The sequence below is a fragment of the Symsagittifera roscoffensis genome, chromosome 8, assembly GCF_963678635.1.
Source record: "Symsagittifera roscoffensis chromosome 8, txSymRosc1.1, whole genome shotgun sequence".
NCBI lineage: Eukaryota > Metazoa > Xenacoelomorpha > Acoela > Convolutidae > Symsagittifera > Symsagittifera roscoffensis.
In genome coordinates this window covers 6,382,258-6,400,790 of record NC_087069.1, presented here as the reverse complement: position 1 = coordinate 6,400,790, position 18,533 = coordinate 6,382,258, and the positions used below count along the sequence as shown (strand labels likewise).

The 18,533-nt window shown below is 39.9% G+C and overlaps 1 protein-coding gene across 1 annotated transcript in view; it reads left to right on the top strand.

Moving 5' to 3' along the window:
• The window catches only part of LOC134853438 (low-density lipoprotein receptor-related protein 1B-like), a gene marked incomplete in the record, with an annotated part of 44,763 nt that extends 29,333 nt beyond the window's left edge, over window positions 1-15,430 (top strand). The window contains 4 exon segments of the mRNA XM_063869437.1: window positions 6,384-6,507; window positions 9,445-9,575; window positions 10,023-10,227; window positions 15,250-15,430. Of these exon segments, the coding sequence (XP_063725507.1) occupies window positions 6,384-6,507; window positions 9,445-9,575; window positions 10,023-10,227; window positions 15,250-15,430 (641 nt within the window).
• Window positions 15,431-18,533: the final 3,103 nt, after the last annotated feature.

Below are 18,533 nucleotides of genomic sequence, written 5' to 3'. Positions count from 1 at the left end.
TAACCTAATCAATAGGCTAGTATGGCAGAGTTTACAAAGTTTTAAAGTTTATCATGCTCTTCGGTTCTCGTTTTCTTAAACGGAGTAGTTTGCTCCTTAGTCCTAGGAAACGGCACTTTCCGAACAATGGGGGTGAATGGCGTAGTAACTTGGTTGGCGAGTGGCGTAGTAGTTTGATCAGCGTTGTGTCGAAGGCTCCGCAGGGTCAGATTCAGTTACACTCTTAACTGAATGGCGAAGAGGATCTCCGTAAAACCTCGTTGGTTTCTTAGACCGATTAGATGACCGAAACTCGCTTGAAGATTGAGAGGTAGGATTGTCAACCTCCATATTGCCAGTATTTGCTGAATCCTCTGTCGCAGTCTGAGGGACCTTGTCTGAAGTCTGTGGCAGATCCTGGGGTGGTGTTACCGCCCCTGAAGTAGATGTTAAGTCAGGGTGAGTTGAAGGATCGACAATCGGAGTGGTTGAAGTAGCGATCACAGGAGCCAATCCTTGAGGCGTTGAAACCGGTGCCTCCACTAATTCGAGCTGGGGGCCAGTGATCAATGAGTCCTCGCTCAATGAGTCTCCCACTGTGCCAGGCGTAGCTGAAATCTTAGGGAGATTAAAATTATGTCTTAGGCTTATGTGATTTTTCCGATAAACTTTTCCTTTGTCGGTAATGTAAGTATGATCCGTAACACGAGTAATCTTGATTTTTGCTAATTTGAACAGAGGCTTTCCCGAATTTTGATCAAGGACTTTCCGAAAGATTTTGACTCTTAGAGGATCTTGTAAAACTAATTTTTCTATACGGTTGACTATCCGCGATACGCTCACCCACGCCAAAGAGTGGCTTGAACTTAAAGGGGATTTCTGGGCTGTGTGACGAGCCTCTGGGTACCACTTTAGCCCTATCGCGGCTGTAATCCTGGCTTGACCGTTGCTCCGGAGTTAGGAGGTTCCTTTCAAGTCCTTGCGCTGAAGTAGGAGAATGAACAACATTATCACGTGCTAATGAAAACTCAGTATTAGGTTTCCTCCCAAAGTGTAACTGAAACGGAGATACTTTTAACGTAGAATGCTTAGTTTTTCGAATATCGTCGATAATTTGTTGTAAAGTTGACTTCAGATTAGTAAAATTAGGATCTCAATTTTCTGTTCCTAACTTCCGTTTTATGGTCTGGATCGATCTCTCCACCAGCCCACAACTCCGATGATCCCCCACCGCTGTGAGGATGTGTTTAATACCTCTCATTTTGCAAAATTCTTTAACGACGTCAGAATGAAAACCAGATCCGTGATCCGTCCTAATGCTTTCTGGTATGCCATGATTACGAATATATGATCGCAAAAATTTGACTATTTTTTTCGCACTGGTTGATTTAGTTAACATCACCGAGGGAAATTTAGAAAAACGATCTATAGCGACTAAAATGTAGATTTTCCCCTTCTTATCATCTACTAACGGACCCGCGAAATCAAGTTGCAATTCTTGATTTGGAGCTGACAAAGTTGGTAACGGCTTAGCTGAGTTATAGGTCGCAGAAGTTTTGATGTTCTTACCAAATAGAGTTTACTCCGGGCATTTTTCGCAAACGTTGACAGTTTGGCGGTTAAGAAATGGCCACCAAATATACTCCGAGGCGTCCATCATGGCTGATTGGCCTGGGTGCGAGCGATGAAGTCGGATTAGGATAGCACTTCGTAACTGTTCGGGTATGGCTAGTTTGTTGTCTATCAGTACACAGTTGTTTACTACCGCCGCTTTTGTCCAGAATTGGGCCATGTAGGTCCCCAGTTTGTTAAAGGATTGTACATCCTTATTACTGATTGCAGTCCTCATCGGTCCGAGGAACGGGTCTTCTACTGTCAGCTCTCCCAGCAGATCCACATCAAATAGTCCTGGCAGTCCGACCACCTTCTTCTTGTCCTGAGTAACTAGCGGTTTGTGGTTGTTGATAGCATTAACCCCCATTCGAAGTACATCTCCTCTTCTGGCCCGTCTTGTCAACCGCTGCCTCCGGCACTTATCAAGAAAATGAGTGAGGGCCTTTTGCGTAGTCTGTCCTCTAGTGACCACGAAACGTTCTCGAGAATGTCTCTGTCGGGCAATGTTTCGGGAACGTATTTGATCAATACGGCTCGGGCGATCCAGAGGGCGAATTGTAGACATCTTGGGTCTTATTTGACTGGAGGTGCGAAAATTAGGGGAACTTGTAGAAAAGTTTTCGACAAAATTAAGGAGATTTGTTTGTTCGATCGTAGTATTTGCAAAGTCAATAGTATTAGTAGAGTTAGTTAGAGTAGAGTTAAGAGTAGTATTTTGAGAGAGATTATTTGAAGTATCCATATCGTAACTGATTTCTAAGTTGTAAGGTCGGGGACAATGAGTTTGAGCCAAAACTTTTGGTTTAGCGTATCTCATTTGCATACTGTGCTGTGATTGGTCGAGAGTACCAGAGCATGAAACGTCGACCTCTCGCGGCGATGATAAATACTCACGTTTTTGCATACGAGCATATGATTGGCTGGTTGACTGAGAGCATGAACTGACGCCCTCTAGTGGCGAGAAGTAACGATGATTAATTTGCATATCCTTTTGGGATTGGTTAACAGATTGAGTACTGTTTGCGACGCCCTCGTGCGGCGACGAACTGAACTGTTTGCAACAGTATGATTGGTCAGATGATTCGAACGTTGATTGGTCTGTTGTATGAGTTAAGAGGTAGCTAATGTTGCCTCCAATTTCACCAAGCGATCTGATTGGTCGGAACTCGTTATACTGTGAAATATGCCCCACCGGCACTATTTGAGGTTTAGACTGAGTACTAATCGAATTTAAAGCATTATGAAAAGCTTGAATAGATTTAATGACAAATAATTTGTCATGCGACGATGGCAACGGTGCATCAAAAGTCGGATATCTAGACAAATAATCGACGATGCCTAGAGAGGAACCGGGTATATGTTCAATTTGATAATCGAACGGAATGAGGCGGTCCGCCCAGCGAGAGAGTCGTGACTGATAAGATTTTTTACCATACGTTTCATTAAGGGCGGAAATGATGGCCTTATGATCGGTTAGAATAACAAATCGTGTACCAAGTAAATAGGTACGGAAATGTTCGCACGACCATACAATAGCCAGAAGCTCTAACTCATTCGTACTATACTTGATTTCCGCGGAGTTTAGAAATCTAGAAGCAAACGCAATCGGAGCCCAAACATTTGGCTCGACTTCTTGTTCCAAACAGGCCCCCAGCCCGCTATGACTGGCATCGCATTTAACACGCGAAGCTTTCGAAGCATCGTAGTGAAACAAATTAGGGATGTTTGCGATGAGGTTTAAGATCTTTTGAAACGCAATAGTTTGCTCTTCCCCCCACAGAAAGGATTTCTTATTCTCCGCTTTTAGCGAAGCTCTAAATGCGACTGTGTATATGTGCAAATCCGGTATGAAGCGTTGGAGATGATTGAGTGTACCCATAAACGATCTTAACTGTTTAAGAGTTTTGAGTGGCAACAGGGATTTGATTGCCTCTATTTTTGATAATTTCGGAGCGTAACCGTTTTCATCGATTTCGTACCCTAACCAGACTAGTTTATTAACTGAAAACTCACATTTACTAAGTTTCAACGCCCATCCTTCTTCATCCAATCGACTCATGACTCTTTCGACTAGTACATTATGGTCTTCAACTCTTCCTTTAGTGACAACCAGTATATCATCGAGGTAACATATGACACCCTCCAATCCTTGTAACGTACAGTCCATCGCTTTCTGAAATTCCGTAGGCATGTCCGTCAGTCCGTAGAAACCAGTCTTGAATCGATATGTGCCTGTTGCCTCTCCGCACAAAATACTAAAGTTACAATGACTACTGGTTAGTTCCGATAAAGGTAATTGACTGAAAGCGTATTTAAGGTCAAGAGAAGTAAACCACACCTCCCCAGGTGTGTCTTTAGTTATAATTTGAGCCACCGAGTCAATCAATTCATGCATATTAGGCATTTGATATTTGTTTTGCCAGATTTGGGCATTCATAGGTTTAGCATTCAGTGCGAGTTTTATAGACCCATCTTTCTTTGCTGTTAGGACTATGGGTGCAATGAAATGATCCGTTGTACACTTTTCTATCTTTTCAATGTGCTTGTCTTTAATCAACTTTTTGATCTCAGCCGTGACCCGATCTTGCAAATGTATAGGGACTTTTCGGCCTTTAACTTGTCTGGGCACCAACGGGTCTTTAAAAATTTGTGAATACTTTATGGTTTTTGGACCTCCCCAGTCTGCTGAATACATTAAGGTACCTGTTGACAAAGTGGTTCCTCCAGAATTTTGAGGTCGGATCCGATTCCTCATCTTCCTCGGCGTAGCTAACTTCTGCCGGTCTGCGTTGCACCGTTTCAATTCCTAACTTCTCATGGAGGTTCAAACCAAGTAAGTTTCGAGTACGATTTTCGGAAACCAAGAAACACGCCTTATCGATTTTCCATCCCTTCGATGTAATAGGGATTTCCAGAGAACCAAACAGTTTAATTGGTTTCTTGTTATAATCGACATAAGTAACGTCTAAAGGATGTCTCGCGATGTCCTTAAATTTAATGTTGGGAATCCGCTTCATGAGTATATCCGCCGTTTTCTTGTTTAAAAAGGATACGGGACTTCCAGTGTCCACCGTGGAATAGAAAAAAGAGTTACCGGATCGTAACTGAATGCTGAGGCTCCTTGGTTGTCCTCCCGCTGTCTTTAGAAGCTCCACATTGTTAATCTGCACAACATCTATTGCCATGACCCCATATTCCGCCTCGCTGTCACCGTTTACGTCAATTAGATTACATTCTTGATCTGCAGACATCTCGTCATTTTGTATCATGTTAACGCGTCGTCTCGTAGTGTTACACACCTTAGCAAAATGACCCTTCTTTTTGCAAGCATTACAAGTAGCTTCTCGAGCCGGGCATGACCGGCGATGTTCCAAAGAGAACGGGTTGCCACAAAAATAGCATGGTTTATTTTGATTTTGTCGTTGGTTAGGACGAGATACACCACCTCCCCGGCTGCTATTTCCTTGATTCTTAAATTGTTGTACTGACGAAGTTGGTTCCTGTTTGACTCGAATAGAGTTTGTAGAATTGAAAGTAGCGTTGTTATGCGGGAGCAATTTCTGAAATTGTTCTGATGTTTTAGCCCCTTTCTCGTTTTCCAAAGCCAGTTGTAGAGTATCATCAAGATTAGCTTTTGCTCTGATTAGTTGCCTCTGAACTTCCACATCGCGAATGCGGCCAATGAACAAATCTTTCAGTGTTGCTCTTTCCTGATCGATCGGCCAGTTACATAACGCAGTTTGAGCGCTAAGTCGGGCGTAGAATGACGAGTATGAGTCATTATCCTGCATGAATATAGTATTGTATAGCTTAATCCTTTCGACTGTGTAATCACGCTCTGCCTTGAAGACATCCTCATAACACTTATGAAAATCTATGAACGAGCTAGTATTGAGTTCCAAATGAGGGTAGGAATCCAAAAACCGTTTTTTTCCCTCGTTTCCCAGAGCGAAGAAAAGTCGCGATTTCAACCGCGCCTCTGCCTCATGGTAACACCAGTTATTTCCAATGCGAGGTCCTTTTCGTCTCCTCTCTTGATTGTACTCATCCATTCTTCTACTAGCTGCTGCAATTCGGAGGTTCCTATTGGCCAACTCTGCGGCATTTTCATCAGCACTCGGTGCTTCGGGCTTTGGGTAAGGTTCATCCACTAACTCTGCTGGGGCAAACTAGTAACTCCCCCGGTGAGATGTTGTCTTTGAGACTCACCGCCAAAAAAATTGTCCCACCCACGTCTCCCAAGTGAAAGGTGGGTTAACCGATGTTCTTGCCCAAAATGGTGGTATTCCGAGTAGGTCAGTCCTGTCTTCATTCACAGGAACTGCTGGCTGCGCCATGAGATTTCCCTCAGTTTGAGTAGGGAAAAAGATGTTATAAAATTCAGATATTGAATTAGATAAGATAGATATATAGATAGAATAAAGTAACGAATAAATGATTATCGAATCCAGAATTGAATGTATAGTTTTAAGGTATAATGTTTATGACTTGAATTCACACTTAAGGTTTTCGCAAATGACCGCTTCCGAATCTCAAGTGACAAACGAATTGGCTGGTGAGATTTGTCCTTGAATCCATTTACTGCACTATAAGTAAATAAATAAGATATAGTTAGATAAGACAATACATAAGTAAATAGAATATAATGAGGTACCGAAGGTCGCCTCCTGACAATGGTTTCGTTCGGATTCGTTGGCTGAAAATGATTTCCAAACATTTGACTTTTTTCAATTTTATGCACAATCTTATAATATAAGTTAAAATTTCATAAATTGAATCTTTGTATTTAGATACTTGCACTGGGAATGACAATGAGTTCCAATGTTGGGACGGTTCTTGCATCAAAGACAGCGAGACTTGCGATGGGAAAACGGACTGTCCCTCCTATGACGACGAGCTCAACTGTCTCGGCAGGTAAGGGCATGTATGATGTACATTTGATTGACACATTTGACGGACAGATATGATCATATAATATGATGGACAATGAATACTATAATACTATAAATGAATACTATAATACATTTGATGGGTGGGACAGGGTTGAATCATGTGTTGAAAGATGTCGAATCATGGGGAGCGGTGGTGAAGTGGTTACGTCTCCACTTTTCAATCGAAAGGTCGGATGTTCGAGGCCCACCATGATCCGTACTAGTTGCTTGAGGGCTCAGAAATACCCAGCCCAGAAAAATAACCAAAAAAAATACATGTAGTTATTAAGAAGGGGGACAACAGCGGTTCTCCGTGATGAGCTGTACAGCTCAGCTCGTATATTGGTCCTTTCCCTCGCGCATAAAGGGTCTTAACTCAACTTAATGGGTCGAACCGAATTGAATCATGGGTCGAACGGAGTTGAATCATGGGCAAATTGAACTTTTGTCGTACTTTTTTTGCTCGTAATACAGATGCAAGTAGCATAATAATCCAGTATATGTGTTTTTAATGTGCAACTTGCTAAACCAACAAACATTCCGATCATCTACAGGACCTCCACAAAATTACCAACGCAGATCGAATATCACGGATTATTGTCGAACAAAGTCGAATGTTTTCTTCTTTAGTCCAAAAAAGTCAAAAAAGTCCGGCGAACTCGAAAAAATTAGCTCAAAGAAAGTCAATCAAGGTCGACACCAAAACCTCAAAAAAGTCGAACAAGATCAAAAAATCTCTGGTAAAGTCTAACTAAGTCAAACAAAATCAAACATCGCCCGGTAAAATCAAACAAAGTCGAATAAAGTCTTCAGTAAAATTAAGCAAAGTCGAAAACGAACACAGTTTGACTCAAAAAGTCAAAAACGAACGTCGTTCGATCTCTCCGTCGAATCATGAGTCAAGATCATTTCTTTAACGCCTGGTAGAGTCTTCTTTTCGAGTGGCTTCTACACTCTGTATATGTTTTCATTCTTTTCGTTAATATCAAATAACGGATCTTTCTCAATATCAAAATGTTGGTATCAAAAAAAATCAAAATTAAGCTATGTTTCATGATCTAATTTTTGCAATTTGGTGTTTAAACTGAACGTGCTAACCTGTTCACCAAAATTATTTGAAAAAAAAATTTGTGCATGCGCCATAATAACAAATCTGACGAGTAATTAACAAAAATCAAGGAAAATTTTTTGGATTAAAAAAGTGTCTACAAATTTAACACATTCTAAAGAAGTTTGAAGTGATGCTGCAAAAATTGGACTGAAAAAAAGGCGAAGTTATCTTTTTAAATCATGTCTTCGAATTTATTCTTTCTGATCTTTTGTTTTTTTCCAATCTTTTCATTCTAAATCTACCATTCGACCTTTATTTTTATTTTGCAACAGCAAATATTTTTGATGTATCAAAAGAAATGAGAAAAAATGATCGAAAACGTATTGTTTTGATTTTTTTGGTTAACATAACAAGTCTGTTCACAAGTTAACAAGTTAACACAACAACATATGTTCTTTTGAGAAAGTTTCCAATCTTAACCTTTGATAAGAAATACAAGCTACTCACAGTGATTTCTACTGTGCTTTTAATGGCCATTGGTTTTATGATATATTCAGTTTCTTCACTCAATTGTCATTTTAAAGGATGATTCTGACCTGTATGATAAATTAGGAACAAATGACTCATGAAAAAATCCTTAAAATTGTTAGAACACAGCGCCGTGCATTTTTTAATCTCAAGAAAGACCGCATGAATGAATCGTAAAATGAAATGAACTTTTTGCTCTTTCAAGTAGACTCTCAACTGAACGCAATTTAGTTTGGACACAAAAAAACGTGTTAAAGTAATACAGACTAGACTACATGTTGCATTAGTCACTTGTCGAAGAATGAAGTTAAGTTGGTGCAGTGCTGATTTAAATTAAACGGACAAAACGAACAAAAGATGAAATTTCAAACGCGTTTGTCTAAGTTGGGTTACGATCAAACAAAAAGTGAAGAGAACAAAAGTTGCTTAGAGTTTCACCCGAATTAATATGGTTCATTTTTTCTCCGAAATTATCAACCAAAGTTTCAACCCAAAAAGGGGTCATTTTGGCTTTTTTAACTAATAGAGAGTTACGCTGAAACCACTATGCTAATGGAAAACTTTATCACAAGAAGCCTTTTACACATCCCAACAAAATTCCAGAAATTTTTTAAATCTACAAAATTTTCGCAAATTTTTTAGAGTTTGTTTTTCAGCAAAGATTTTGGGTTTTGTATGGTAAAGTCACATTTCTTGACTATCAAGCAGAAATATTTTGGCTTATACAGATTTTTGTGCTTTAACCCTTCTAAAGAATTGTTGGACTGTATAAGATGCTTCTTGAGAAGTAATTTTCTGATTTATTAACAAAGTAGTTTCAGCGTAACTCTTGATTATTTAAAAAAAGCCAAAATGACCCATTTTAGGGTGACATTTTGGTTGAGAGTTTTGGAGGAAAAATTGCGCCATGAAAATTCTGATGAAATTCTAAGGAAATTTTTTCTGTTCATTTTTGTCTAATCTTAACCCAATTTGAGAAAAACGCGTTTGAAAATTTAAGTTTTGTTCGTTTCTTCCGGATCATTTAAATCAGCACTGTATATGCGTACAGCTCCTCTGGAATGTTTGTAAAAAGGGCATTTTTTAAAAAACCACCATTTTTGGACACGCGTGGCATTATTTTTGCCAGGGTTTTCAAATGATAACAAAGAAAATTATCAAAACCAATGGTTCTTTTGACAATGTATGTCATCAAAATCCGGTAAAACTTTTTTTCTGGGGGCTCTGACGCTCAGTAAACTTTTCCCTTTTTTATTCGATTTTAAATGTCGGTAATTATTCAATTATTATTATGATTTTTTTTATGGTTTACAAATTATCGTTTTTAATTTTCCCTCACAGGGTAGCCGGGTGTGGATCCAAGACTGACTTCGCCTGCTATGATGACTCAAAATGTGTCACTTATGATAAATTGTGTGATGGAACTGATGATTGTGGCGACAATTCTGATGAAGCTGACTGCAATAACCCAGGTAAATGGAGATGACAGCTTGATAATTTGCTAGTTCTATTTTTTCAGTACAGGGTAAAACTAATTTTCACAAATTTTGCATTTAAAAAAATCGCAGGGGTGAGGAAAAACTTGAAATGTTTGTAAATTTTGATTTTTTAGCTACCCGTTTTGATGTTGTTTTAGTTATCGGACGTCTTTCTCATAATGTGAACTTGAAATTTTGGTTTTTTTTTTGCATTTTTTAGACCTTTTTAGTTGTTGTTTTCCATAATCGAGACATTTTATTACTTTTCATTTTCTTTTTGAGAAAGTTGGTATTTTTTTTGCTTCATGTTTAAGACATTGTGTTATTATTTGGTCTAACTTTTGAAACATTTTTTTATTTTATGCTTCAATTGCGAACATTTTTCAATTTTGCTCAATTATTGCGACACTTTCAGTACTTTTGTACTTTTCTTTCGTGCAGCTGGTCTGGCAGACTGTCCAGTGAAGACTCTCTACGACGGAGCAGCCGAGTCAACCTTCAAATACACAGTGAACATTGGCCCAACAGACCCTGGATACGGGGCGTGGCTTAATTGCGATCTCACTTTTTCATTCACAAACAACGTCTGCATCTCCTTCACAACTTTCGACCTCCAAATCAACGACACTAAAACGGGATTGTGCAGGTGGGGGAAAAAATAAAGTATGTAAACTAAAATCCCCATGTAGACAACAAACGGTGTAGATTGGTCACTCTATTGGTTTCTATATTAGACGATAATTTTTACTCTTTCTAGAATTTGAAAGTTCAAATTTTGGCTCTTTCCAGTTCCCCCTATGATATTTTCTGAAATTCAATAGATCAAAGTCTATTTGAAATGACTTTTCATATTATAATCTGCAATATAACGTGGCAGCGTGAACTGGTGAACAATTTTTGACAACATTTCTGACATGCAAAATGCCGTGTGAACAATTTTTCATCAGCTTTTTTGGTAATTTTACGAGGAAGGAGGGAAGCTGGAAAAGAGCCCAAACTATTTGGCTGCACGTGGATTTCAATGCTTTGTTAGTTTTCTTTTTTGAGTTTGTCGGATTTCAAGTAATTAGGCGGATTTTCCGATTTTTTCATGTAAACAGCTTATGGTTCGAAGTCAATTGTTGCTGGAGTCAATTGTTGAAGTCAATTGTTGCGATTGATGGATCAAGATACGCTGTAGGTATGCTTTGGGCAGAAGAATCTATCATGTTACCAGACAATTACTATTCCTCTTTGGTTCAGTTAAAATCGTTTGAAAAACGTTTAGCGAAAGATCCTCACTTAAGGAATCAATACTCAAAAACTATCGAAGATGATTTGAGTAAAGGATACGTGATTCAAATTCCTCCCCATAATTTTTCGAACCGCAGCATACGCGAGTGGTATCTTCCTCACCATTCCGTGGTGAACCCAAACAAACCTGGTAAAGTGAGGCGTGTCCTTAACGAAGCGTCTAAATTCCACGGTACGTCATTGAACAAATCGTTGCTAGTAGGACCCGACCTACTGAAAAACCTTGTGTTCGTTCTCCTCCGTTTTCGTCAACATCATTTTGCCGTATCGGCTGACATTGAAGGGATGTTCCTACAAGTCGGCGTCCTTCCAGAGGACCAACCATCTCTTCGTTTTCTGTGGCGGGAAGACCCCACAGCCGATGTGGTTGTACACCAGTACACGAGACATATCTTTGGAGCGAGAGATTCGCCAACGTGTGCAACTTATGCATTGCAACGGACTGCAATGGATAATCAGGCAATGTTCCCTGACGCAGCGTCCGCAGTTCTAGAGAAATTTTATATGGACGACTACCTAGACTCCTTTGAGGACCCTGATGTTGCATTTAAAACGAGTCAAGAGTTGATTACTCTGTTAGCTCTAGGTGGTTTTAAATTAACTAATTTCATAAGTAACGTAACTAAAATTAATAAAGAGTTAAACCCACCCCAAAGCGCGCCGCAACAGGAAAGTAAAAATATTGTAACTTGTGGGGATAATTCTTCTCATGTTCTTGGTCTGAAGTGGGACCATATCGACGACACTTTGGTCGTAAGCCGTGGTGTCAACCGTGAACTTAAAAATTCGATAACACAGCGAACAGTGTTAAGTTCTGTTTCTTCCGTTTTCGACCCCATAGGTCTCGTAGCGCCCTATACCGTAAGAGCGCGATTATTGTGGAAAGAAATCTGGCGCATTCATGGCCAACAATGGGATGATGAGCTACCCTTTGATATCAAGACAAAATTTCTTGCCTGGCACTCTGGTTTGCCATCTCTAGGGAAAATGAGTATAAAGCGCAGCTACTTCTCCGCACCAGTCGATTGGGTTGAGTTACACATGTTCGGTGACAGCTCAGAAGAAGTTTTTTTGTGCTGTAGCTTTTCTTCGCGCCCGTGTGAAAACTTCACTCGAAACACAAGTTGCCTTCGTCTTTGGAAAAGCAAGAGTCGCGCCCATGAAAGCGCTTTCCATCCCAAAGCTTGAACTGCAGGCCGCATTACTCGCTACCCGCTTGAAGGAAGATGTCCTCAAAGTTCTAACCATTCCTGTGTCAAACACGTTCATGTGGACTGACAGCACCACTGTGCTCCAGTGGTTAAACTCAGGTAGTAAGCAACCCACGTTCGTGGCAAACCGGATTGGAGAGATTCTGGAAAGTACGACCGTAGACCAGTGGTTTCACGTCTTAAGTGGAGACAACCCTGCTGATACGGGAACCAGAGGAATCTCAGCGGAGTCCTTAAAAACAAGCAGATGGGTGAACGGGCCAAGTCTGCTAAAAAGTGGCGAGTGGCCTTTGAAGCCGAGCGTAGAAATACTTCAGAAAATCCGCCTGGCTGGTCCCGCTTGTGACCCTAATGAAGGTTTACAGCAGGCCTCTAATTTTTTAAACGTTACACAAAAACAAAAACAACCCTGTTTATTTGCATGGGAAGAATTCAGCTCGTTTCGTAAACTCCAGCGAGTGGTTGCCTTCATGCTCAGACTTAGTCCGAAACACCGGCACTACCGCACTAAAGTCAAGGAAGTAACCGATCCGGTTGAATTAGAAACCGCCAAACAACGACTTTTGTTGATTTCCCAAAAAGAATCTTTTGAAGCGGAATATTTACTCCTGTCCTGCGACAAAACCGTCAAAAAGTCTAGTCGTATCGCACAATATGCACCGTTTATGGGTCCTGCATTCCTAATTCGTTCAACTGGGCAAATTCGCCGCCTAGTTGAAACTGATTATGACACAAAACACCCCATAATACTTGATGGAAGGCATTCTCTGGTGAAATTGTTCGTAAGTGATATTCATTATCGCTATCAGCACCAGTTCTTAGACTACCTGCGAGCTGTAATTCACTTAGAGTTCGCAATCTTGAACCTTAGCTCTTTATTAAAGTCCATTGAAGTCCACTGCCTCATATGTAGGAAGCGCAAAGCCAAAACTGTCACACCTATGATGGCAGAGCTTCCAGTTGAAAGGCTTGGTTACCGCCAGCCTCCCTTCACAAACTGTGGTGTTGATTATTTTGGACCCTTTTACTTCTCAATCAGGAGGAGTTCTGAAAAGCGATGGTGCTTCCTTTTTACATGTATGACCACCAGAGCTGTACATATTGAGATTGTCTCATCCATGGACACGAGTTCGTGTGTACTGGGAATCGAAAGATTCATTGCCCGTCGCGGCACTCCATCAGTCATTTGGTCTGATAACGGCACCAATTTTGTGGAAGCCGAGAAAGAACTCTTAAATTGTATTCAGTCGTGGAACGGACAAGCACCCCCAGAGCTGGCGAAAAAGGGTATTAAGTGGAAATTTAACCCCCGGCAGCCCCGCATCACGGTGTTTCTTGGGAACGTCTCGTTCGGTGTTGTAAAAGGGTATTCTACGCAATAATAGGAAGTAGAAAGCTCACTCCCGAAGTCCTTGAAACAACTTTCTGTCTTGTAGCACAATCACTGAACGCTCGACCTATAACATCAGTAAGTGCAAGTCCGGATGGTTTCGAGGTGTTAACTCCTAATCATTTTTTGTTAGGCCGAAATGGTACTAGCTTCCCTTCTCTCTCTTTCTAGGAGCACTTCGACCATCGAAAGCAATATATCCGAGCGCAAAGCTACGCCAACGCAATTTGGAGTCGTTGGCTGCGAGATTATGTGCCAGCGCTGATTAAACGCAGTAAGTGGCACTCCGATAGTGACGTTATTTTAAAAAAAAGGGGATTTAGTGTGGATTGTTGACGAACGCAGCCCAAAGGGACACTACCCTCTGGCTCGTATAAAAACCCTTAATAACGGAAAAGACAACATAGCCCAATCCGCCGTAGTTACCACCCGCTCCGGGGAGCTAACTCGACCGGCCGTAAAACTCGCACCCGTTTTCCTTCCTTTGGGCGCGGAAGATGTTCGCGCTTAAATCAATCTTAAATTAATGACGTCATTATAGCGCGAAAATGAAAAAGCTAAAATTAGATTTGCTTAGACAAAAGGCTTTGAAAATTACTAGTTTGTCCGATTAAGGTCAGTTTGCCATCAAAATGTTTATAGATTTTTGAGATTGTTGAAAACCGTATTGCAAAAAATGTTAACCGAAAAATGTTTAACCGATATTACTTATTCTTTATATTATCTGTTGAATTGCCGATAATTTACAGATATTGAAGCAGGTTTATGTAGGTCTTACAGGATACACGAGAGTGCGGCACAATAGGCAGCAAATGGCTGAACAGCTTTTTGTATGCCCTTGGTGTCATTGAAATGTAAATTAAGTTGTATATTTTTTTAAACAAATTTTCATATATCCACCTAAATGAATTCAAGTTCAAGTTCACGTTGCACCCCACCCTGATTGTATCTATTTGGGAGGCGAAGGTGAAATTGCTTTAGTTCAGTTTGATACATCCACGCTCCATCCCTTTCGAAGCCCATTTTACAAATAAAATAATTGATTTTTTTAATAATTAATGGACAAAAGCTGTTCGACAACCTGAGCTGAACTGCCCATATGTTGGTACCTTAACTTTTGGTACATGTTGGTACCAACTCAGTTAATGTATGATTATTTTTTATGGATCCACATTTGGATGAAGTGAATCCATAATGAAAATAGGGCGAAGATTTTTGTAGCCAGAACACAAAAACTATATTACACAATGGTCTTGATATTTAATGTGTAATCGCCTATCAACTTATCTCTTCACACAAAAAGACATAAAATACGACGATGCAAGGTTTTCAGAAACTTTTTGAAATTGAGTTTGAAACGAAAGGTTAGAATCAGTTTGCACAACCAAATACCAAGCCAAGCCCATTAATTGTAGAACCAGTGTATACTTCTTAGTACTATCAAGTCAAGTCAACTTAAAAATTTATATATATATGTTTTTTGCGAGATGATTTTAAAATATATGATTCGCTGAATAAGCAAAAAAAAATTAATATTGATTTAAATCGATTTTATTGTTACTTAAATCCGTAGGGAAAAAAAACCAAAAAAAATCGCAAAAAAAGGATTTAAATCGATTTTAGCATGGGTTTAAACTGATATTTAGGCCACATTTTTGTATGAAGCTAAATCAATTTTAAATAAATTCAAATCAATTTTTTAGTTCTCTGTCACATTATCTGTATAAAATTGACTGTCCATTTCTTGTCAGTACGGGTGTCCATTTGTGTGTAGAGATTACGTGGAAATAGAGGTTGGAGGAGTTACCAATGGGCCTTACTGTGGCGCTACCAACCCCTTCCCCGCCGGAGCCGGATTCAATGGGGGGCCGGGAGCAGCCGTGGTCAGGTTCAGATCAGACCTCAATGCCTACGCCGATGGTATCACTATAGTTGCCGAAGATTGCGGTAAGTAGCTCTGGATCTACGTAACAATCACCCCCATTTTGGTATCTACTAAGGAATTGCTCACCCTGTGAAAAAAAGCAGTTAATTAGCACTTCAGCGTTCTAAGCAACTTTTTTTTGTTCATTTTTTGTCTAATCCCAACCCAATTTGAGAAAAACGCTTTTGAAAATTCAAGTTTTGTTCGTTTCTTCCGGATCATTTAAATAAGCACTGTATATGCGTACAGCTCCTCTGGAATGCTTGTAAAAAGGACATTTTTAAAAAAAACCATCCTTTTTCATTTTTGGACACGCGTGGCATCATTTTTGCCAGGGTTTTCAAATGATACCAAAGAAAATTATCAAAACCAATGGTTCTTTTGACAATGTATGTCATCAAAATCCGGTAAAACTTTTTTTCTGGGGGCTCTGACGCTCTGTAAATTTTTCCCTTTTTTTATTCGATTTTAAATGCCGGTAATTATTACAATTATTTTTATGATTTTTGTCATGGTTTACAAATTATTGTTTTTAATTTTCCCTCACAGGGTAGCCGGGTGTGGATCCAAGACTGACTTCGCCTGCTATGATGACTCAAAATGTGTCACTTATGATAAATTGTGTGATGAAACTGATGATTGTGGCGACAATTCTGATGAAGCTGACTGCAATAACCCAGGTAAATGGAGATGACAGTTTGACCATTTGCTACTTCTATTTTTTCAGTACAGGGCAAAACTAATTTTCACAATTTTTGCATTTAAAAAATCGCAGGGGTGAGGAAAAATTTGAACTGTTTGTAAATTTTGATTTTTTAGCTACCCGTTTTGATGTTGTTTTAGTTATCGGACGTCTTTCTCATAATGTGAACTAGAAATTTTGTTATTTTTTTTGCATTTTTTAGACATTTTTACTTGTTGTTTTCCATAAATGAGACATTTTATTACTTTTCCTTTTCTTTTTGAGAAAGTTGGCATTTTTTTTGCTTCATGTTCAAGACATTGTGTTATTATTTGGCCAAACTTTTGAGACATTTCGTTATTTTATGCTTCATTTCTGAGAGGTTTTTTAAAAATTTTTGCTGCTTTATTGAGACACTTTCAGAACTTTTCTTTCGTTTAGCTGGTCTGGCAGACTGTCCAGTGAAGACTCTCTACGACGGAGCAGCCGAGTCAACCTTCAAATACACAGTGAACATTGGCCCAACAGACCCTGGATACGGGGCGTGGCTTAATTGCGATCTCACTTTTTCATTCACAAACAACGTCTGCATCTCCTTCACAACTTTCGACCTCCAAATCAACGACACTAAAACGGGATTGTGCAGTTGGGGGAAAAAATAAAGTATGTAAACTAAAATCCCCATGTAGACAACATACGGTGTAGATTGGTCACTCTATTGGTTTCTATATTAGACGATAATTTTTACTCTTTCTAGAATTTGAAAGTTCAAATTTTGGCTCTTTCCGGTTCCCCCTATGATATTTTCTGAAATTCAATAGATCAAAGTCTATTTGAAATGACTTTTCATATTATAATCTGCAATATAACGTGTCAGCGTGAACTGGTGAACAATTTTTGACAACATTTCTGACATGCAAAATGCCGTGTGAACAATTTTTCATCAGCTTTTTTGGTAATTTTACGAGGGAGGAGGGAAGCTGGAAAAAAGCCCAAAATATTTGGCTGCACGTGGATTTCAATGCTTTGTTAGTTTTCGTTTTTGAATTTGTCGGATTTCAAGCAATTAGGCGGATTTTCCGATTTTTTCATGTAAACAGCTTATGGTTCGAAGTCAATTGTTGCTGGAGTCAATTGTTGAAGTCAATTGTTGCGATTGATGGATCAAGATACGCTGTAGGTATGCTTTGGGCAGAAGAATCTATCATGTTACCAGACAATTACTATTCCTCTTTGGTTCAGTTAAAATCGTTCGAAAAACGTTTAGCGAAAGATCCTCACTTAAGGAATCAATACTCAAAAACTATCGAAGATGATTTGAGTAAAGGATACGTGATTCAAATTCCTCCCCATAATTTTTCGAACCGCAGCATACGCGAGTGGTATCTTCCTCACCATTCCGTGGTGAACCCAAACAAACCTGGTAAAGTGAGGCGTGTCCTTAACGAAGCGTCTAAATTCCACGGTACGTCATTGAACAAATCGTTGCTAGTAGGACCCGACCTACTGAAAAACCTTGTGTTCGTTCTCCTCCGTTTTCGTCAACATCATTTTGCCGTATCGGCTGACATTGAAGGGATGTTCCTACAAGTCGGCGTCCTTCCAGAGGACCAACCATCTCTTCGTTTTCTGTGGCGGGAAGACCCCACAGCCGATGTGGTTGTACACCAGTACACGAGACATATCTTTGGAGCGAGAGATTCGCCAACGTGTGCAACTTATGCATTGCAACGGACTGCAATGGATAATCAGGCAATGTTCCCTGACGCAGCGTCCGCAGTTCTAGAGAAATTTTATATGGACGACTACCTAGACTCCTTTGAGGACCCTGATGTTGCATTTAAAACGAGTCAAGAGTTGATTACTCTGTTAGCTCTAGGTGGTTTTAAATTAACTAATTTCATAAGTAACGTAACTAAAATTAATAAAGAGTTAAACCCACCCCAAAGCGCGCCGCAACAGGAAAGTAAAAATATTGTAACTTGTGGGGATAATTCTTCTCATGTTCTTGGTCTGAAGTGGGACCATATCGACGACACTTTGGTCGTAAGCCGTGGTGTCAACCGTGAACTTAAAAATTCGATAACACAGCGAACAGTGTTAAGTTCTGTTTCTTCCGTTTTCGACCCCATAGGTCTCGTAGCGCCCTATACCGTAAGAGCGCGATTATTGTTGAAAGAAATCTGGCGCATTCATGGCCAACAATGGGATGATGAGCTACCCTTTGATATCAAGACAAAATTTCTTGCCTGGCACTCTGGTTTGCCATCTCTAGGGAAAATGAGTATAAAGCGCAGCTACTTCTCCGCACCAGTCGATTGGGTTGAGTTACACATGTTCGGTGACAGCTCAGAAGAAGTTTTTTTGTGCTGTAGCTTTTCTTCGCGCCCGTGTGAAAACTTCACTCGAAACACAAGTTGCCTTCGTCTTTGGAAAAGCAAGAGTCGCGCCC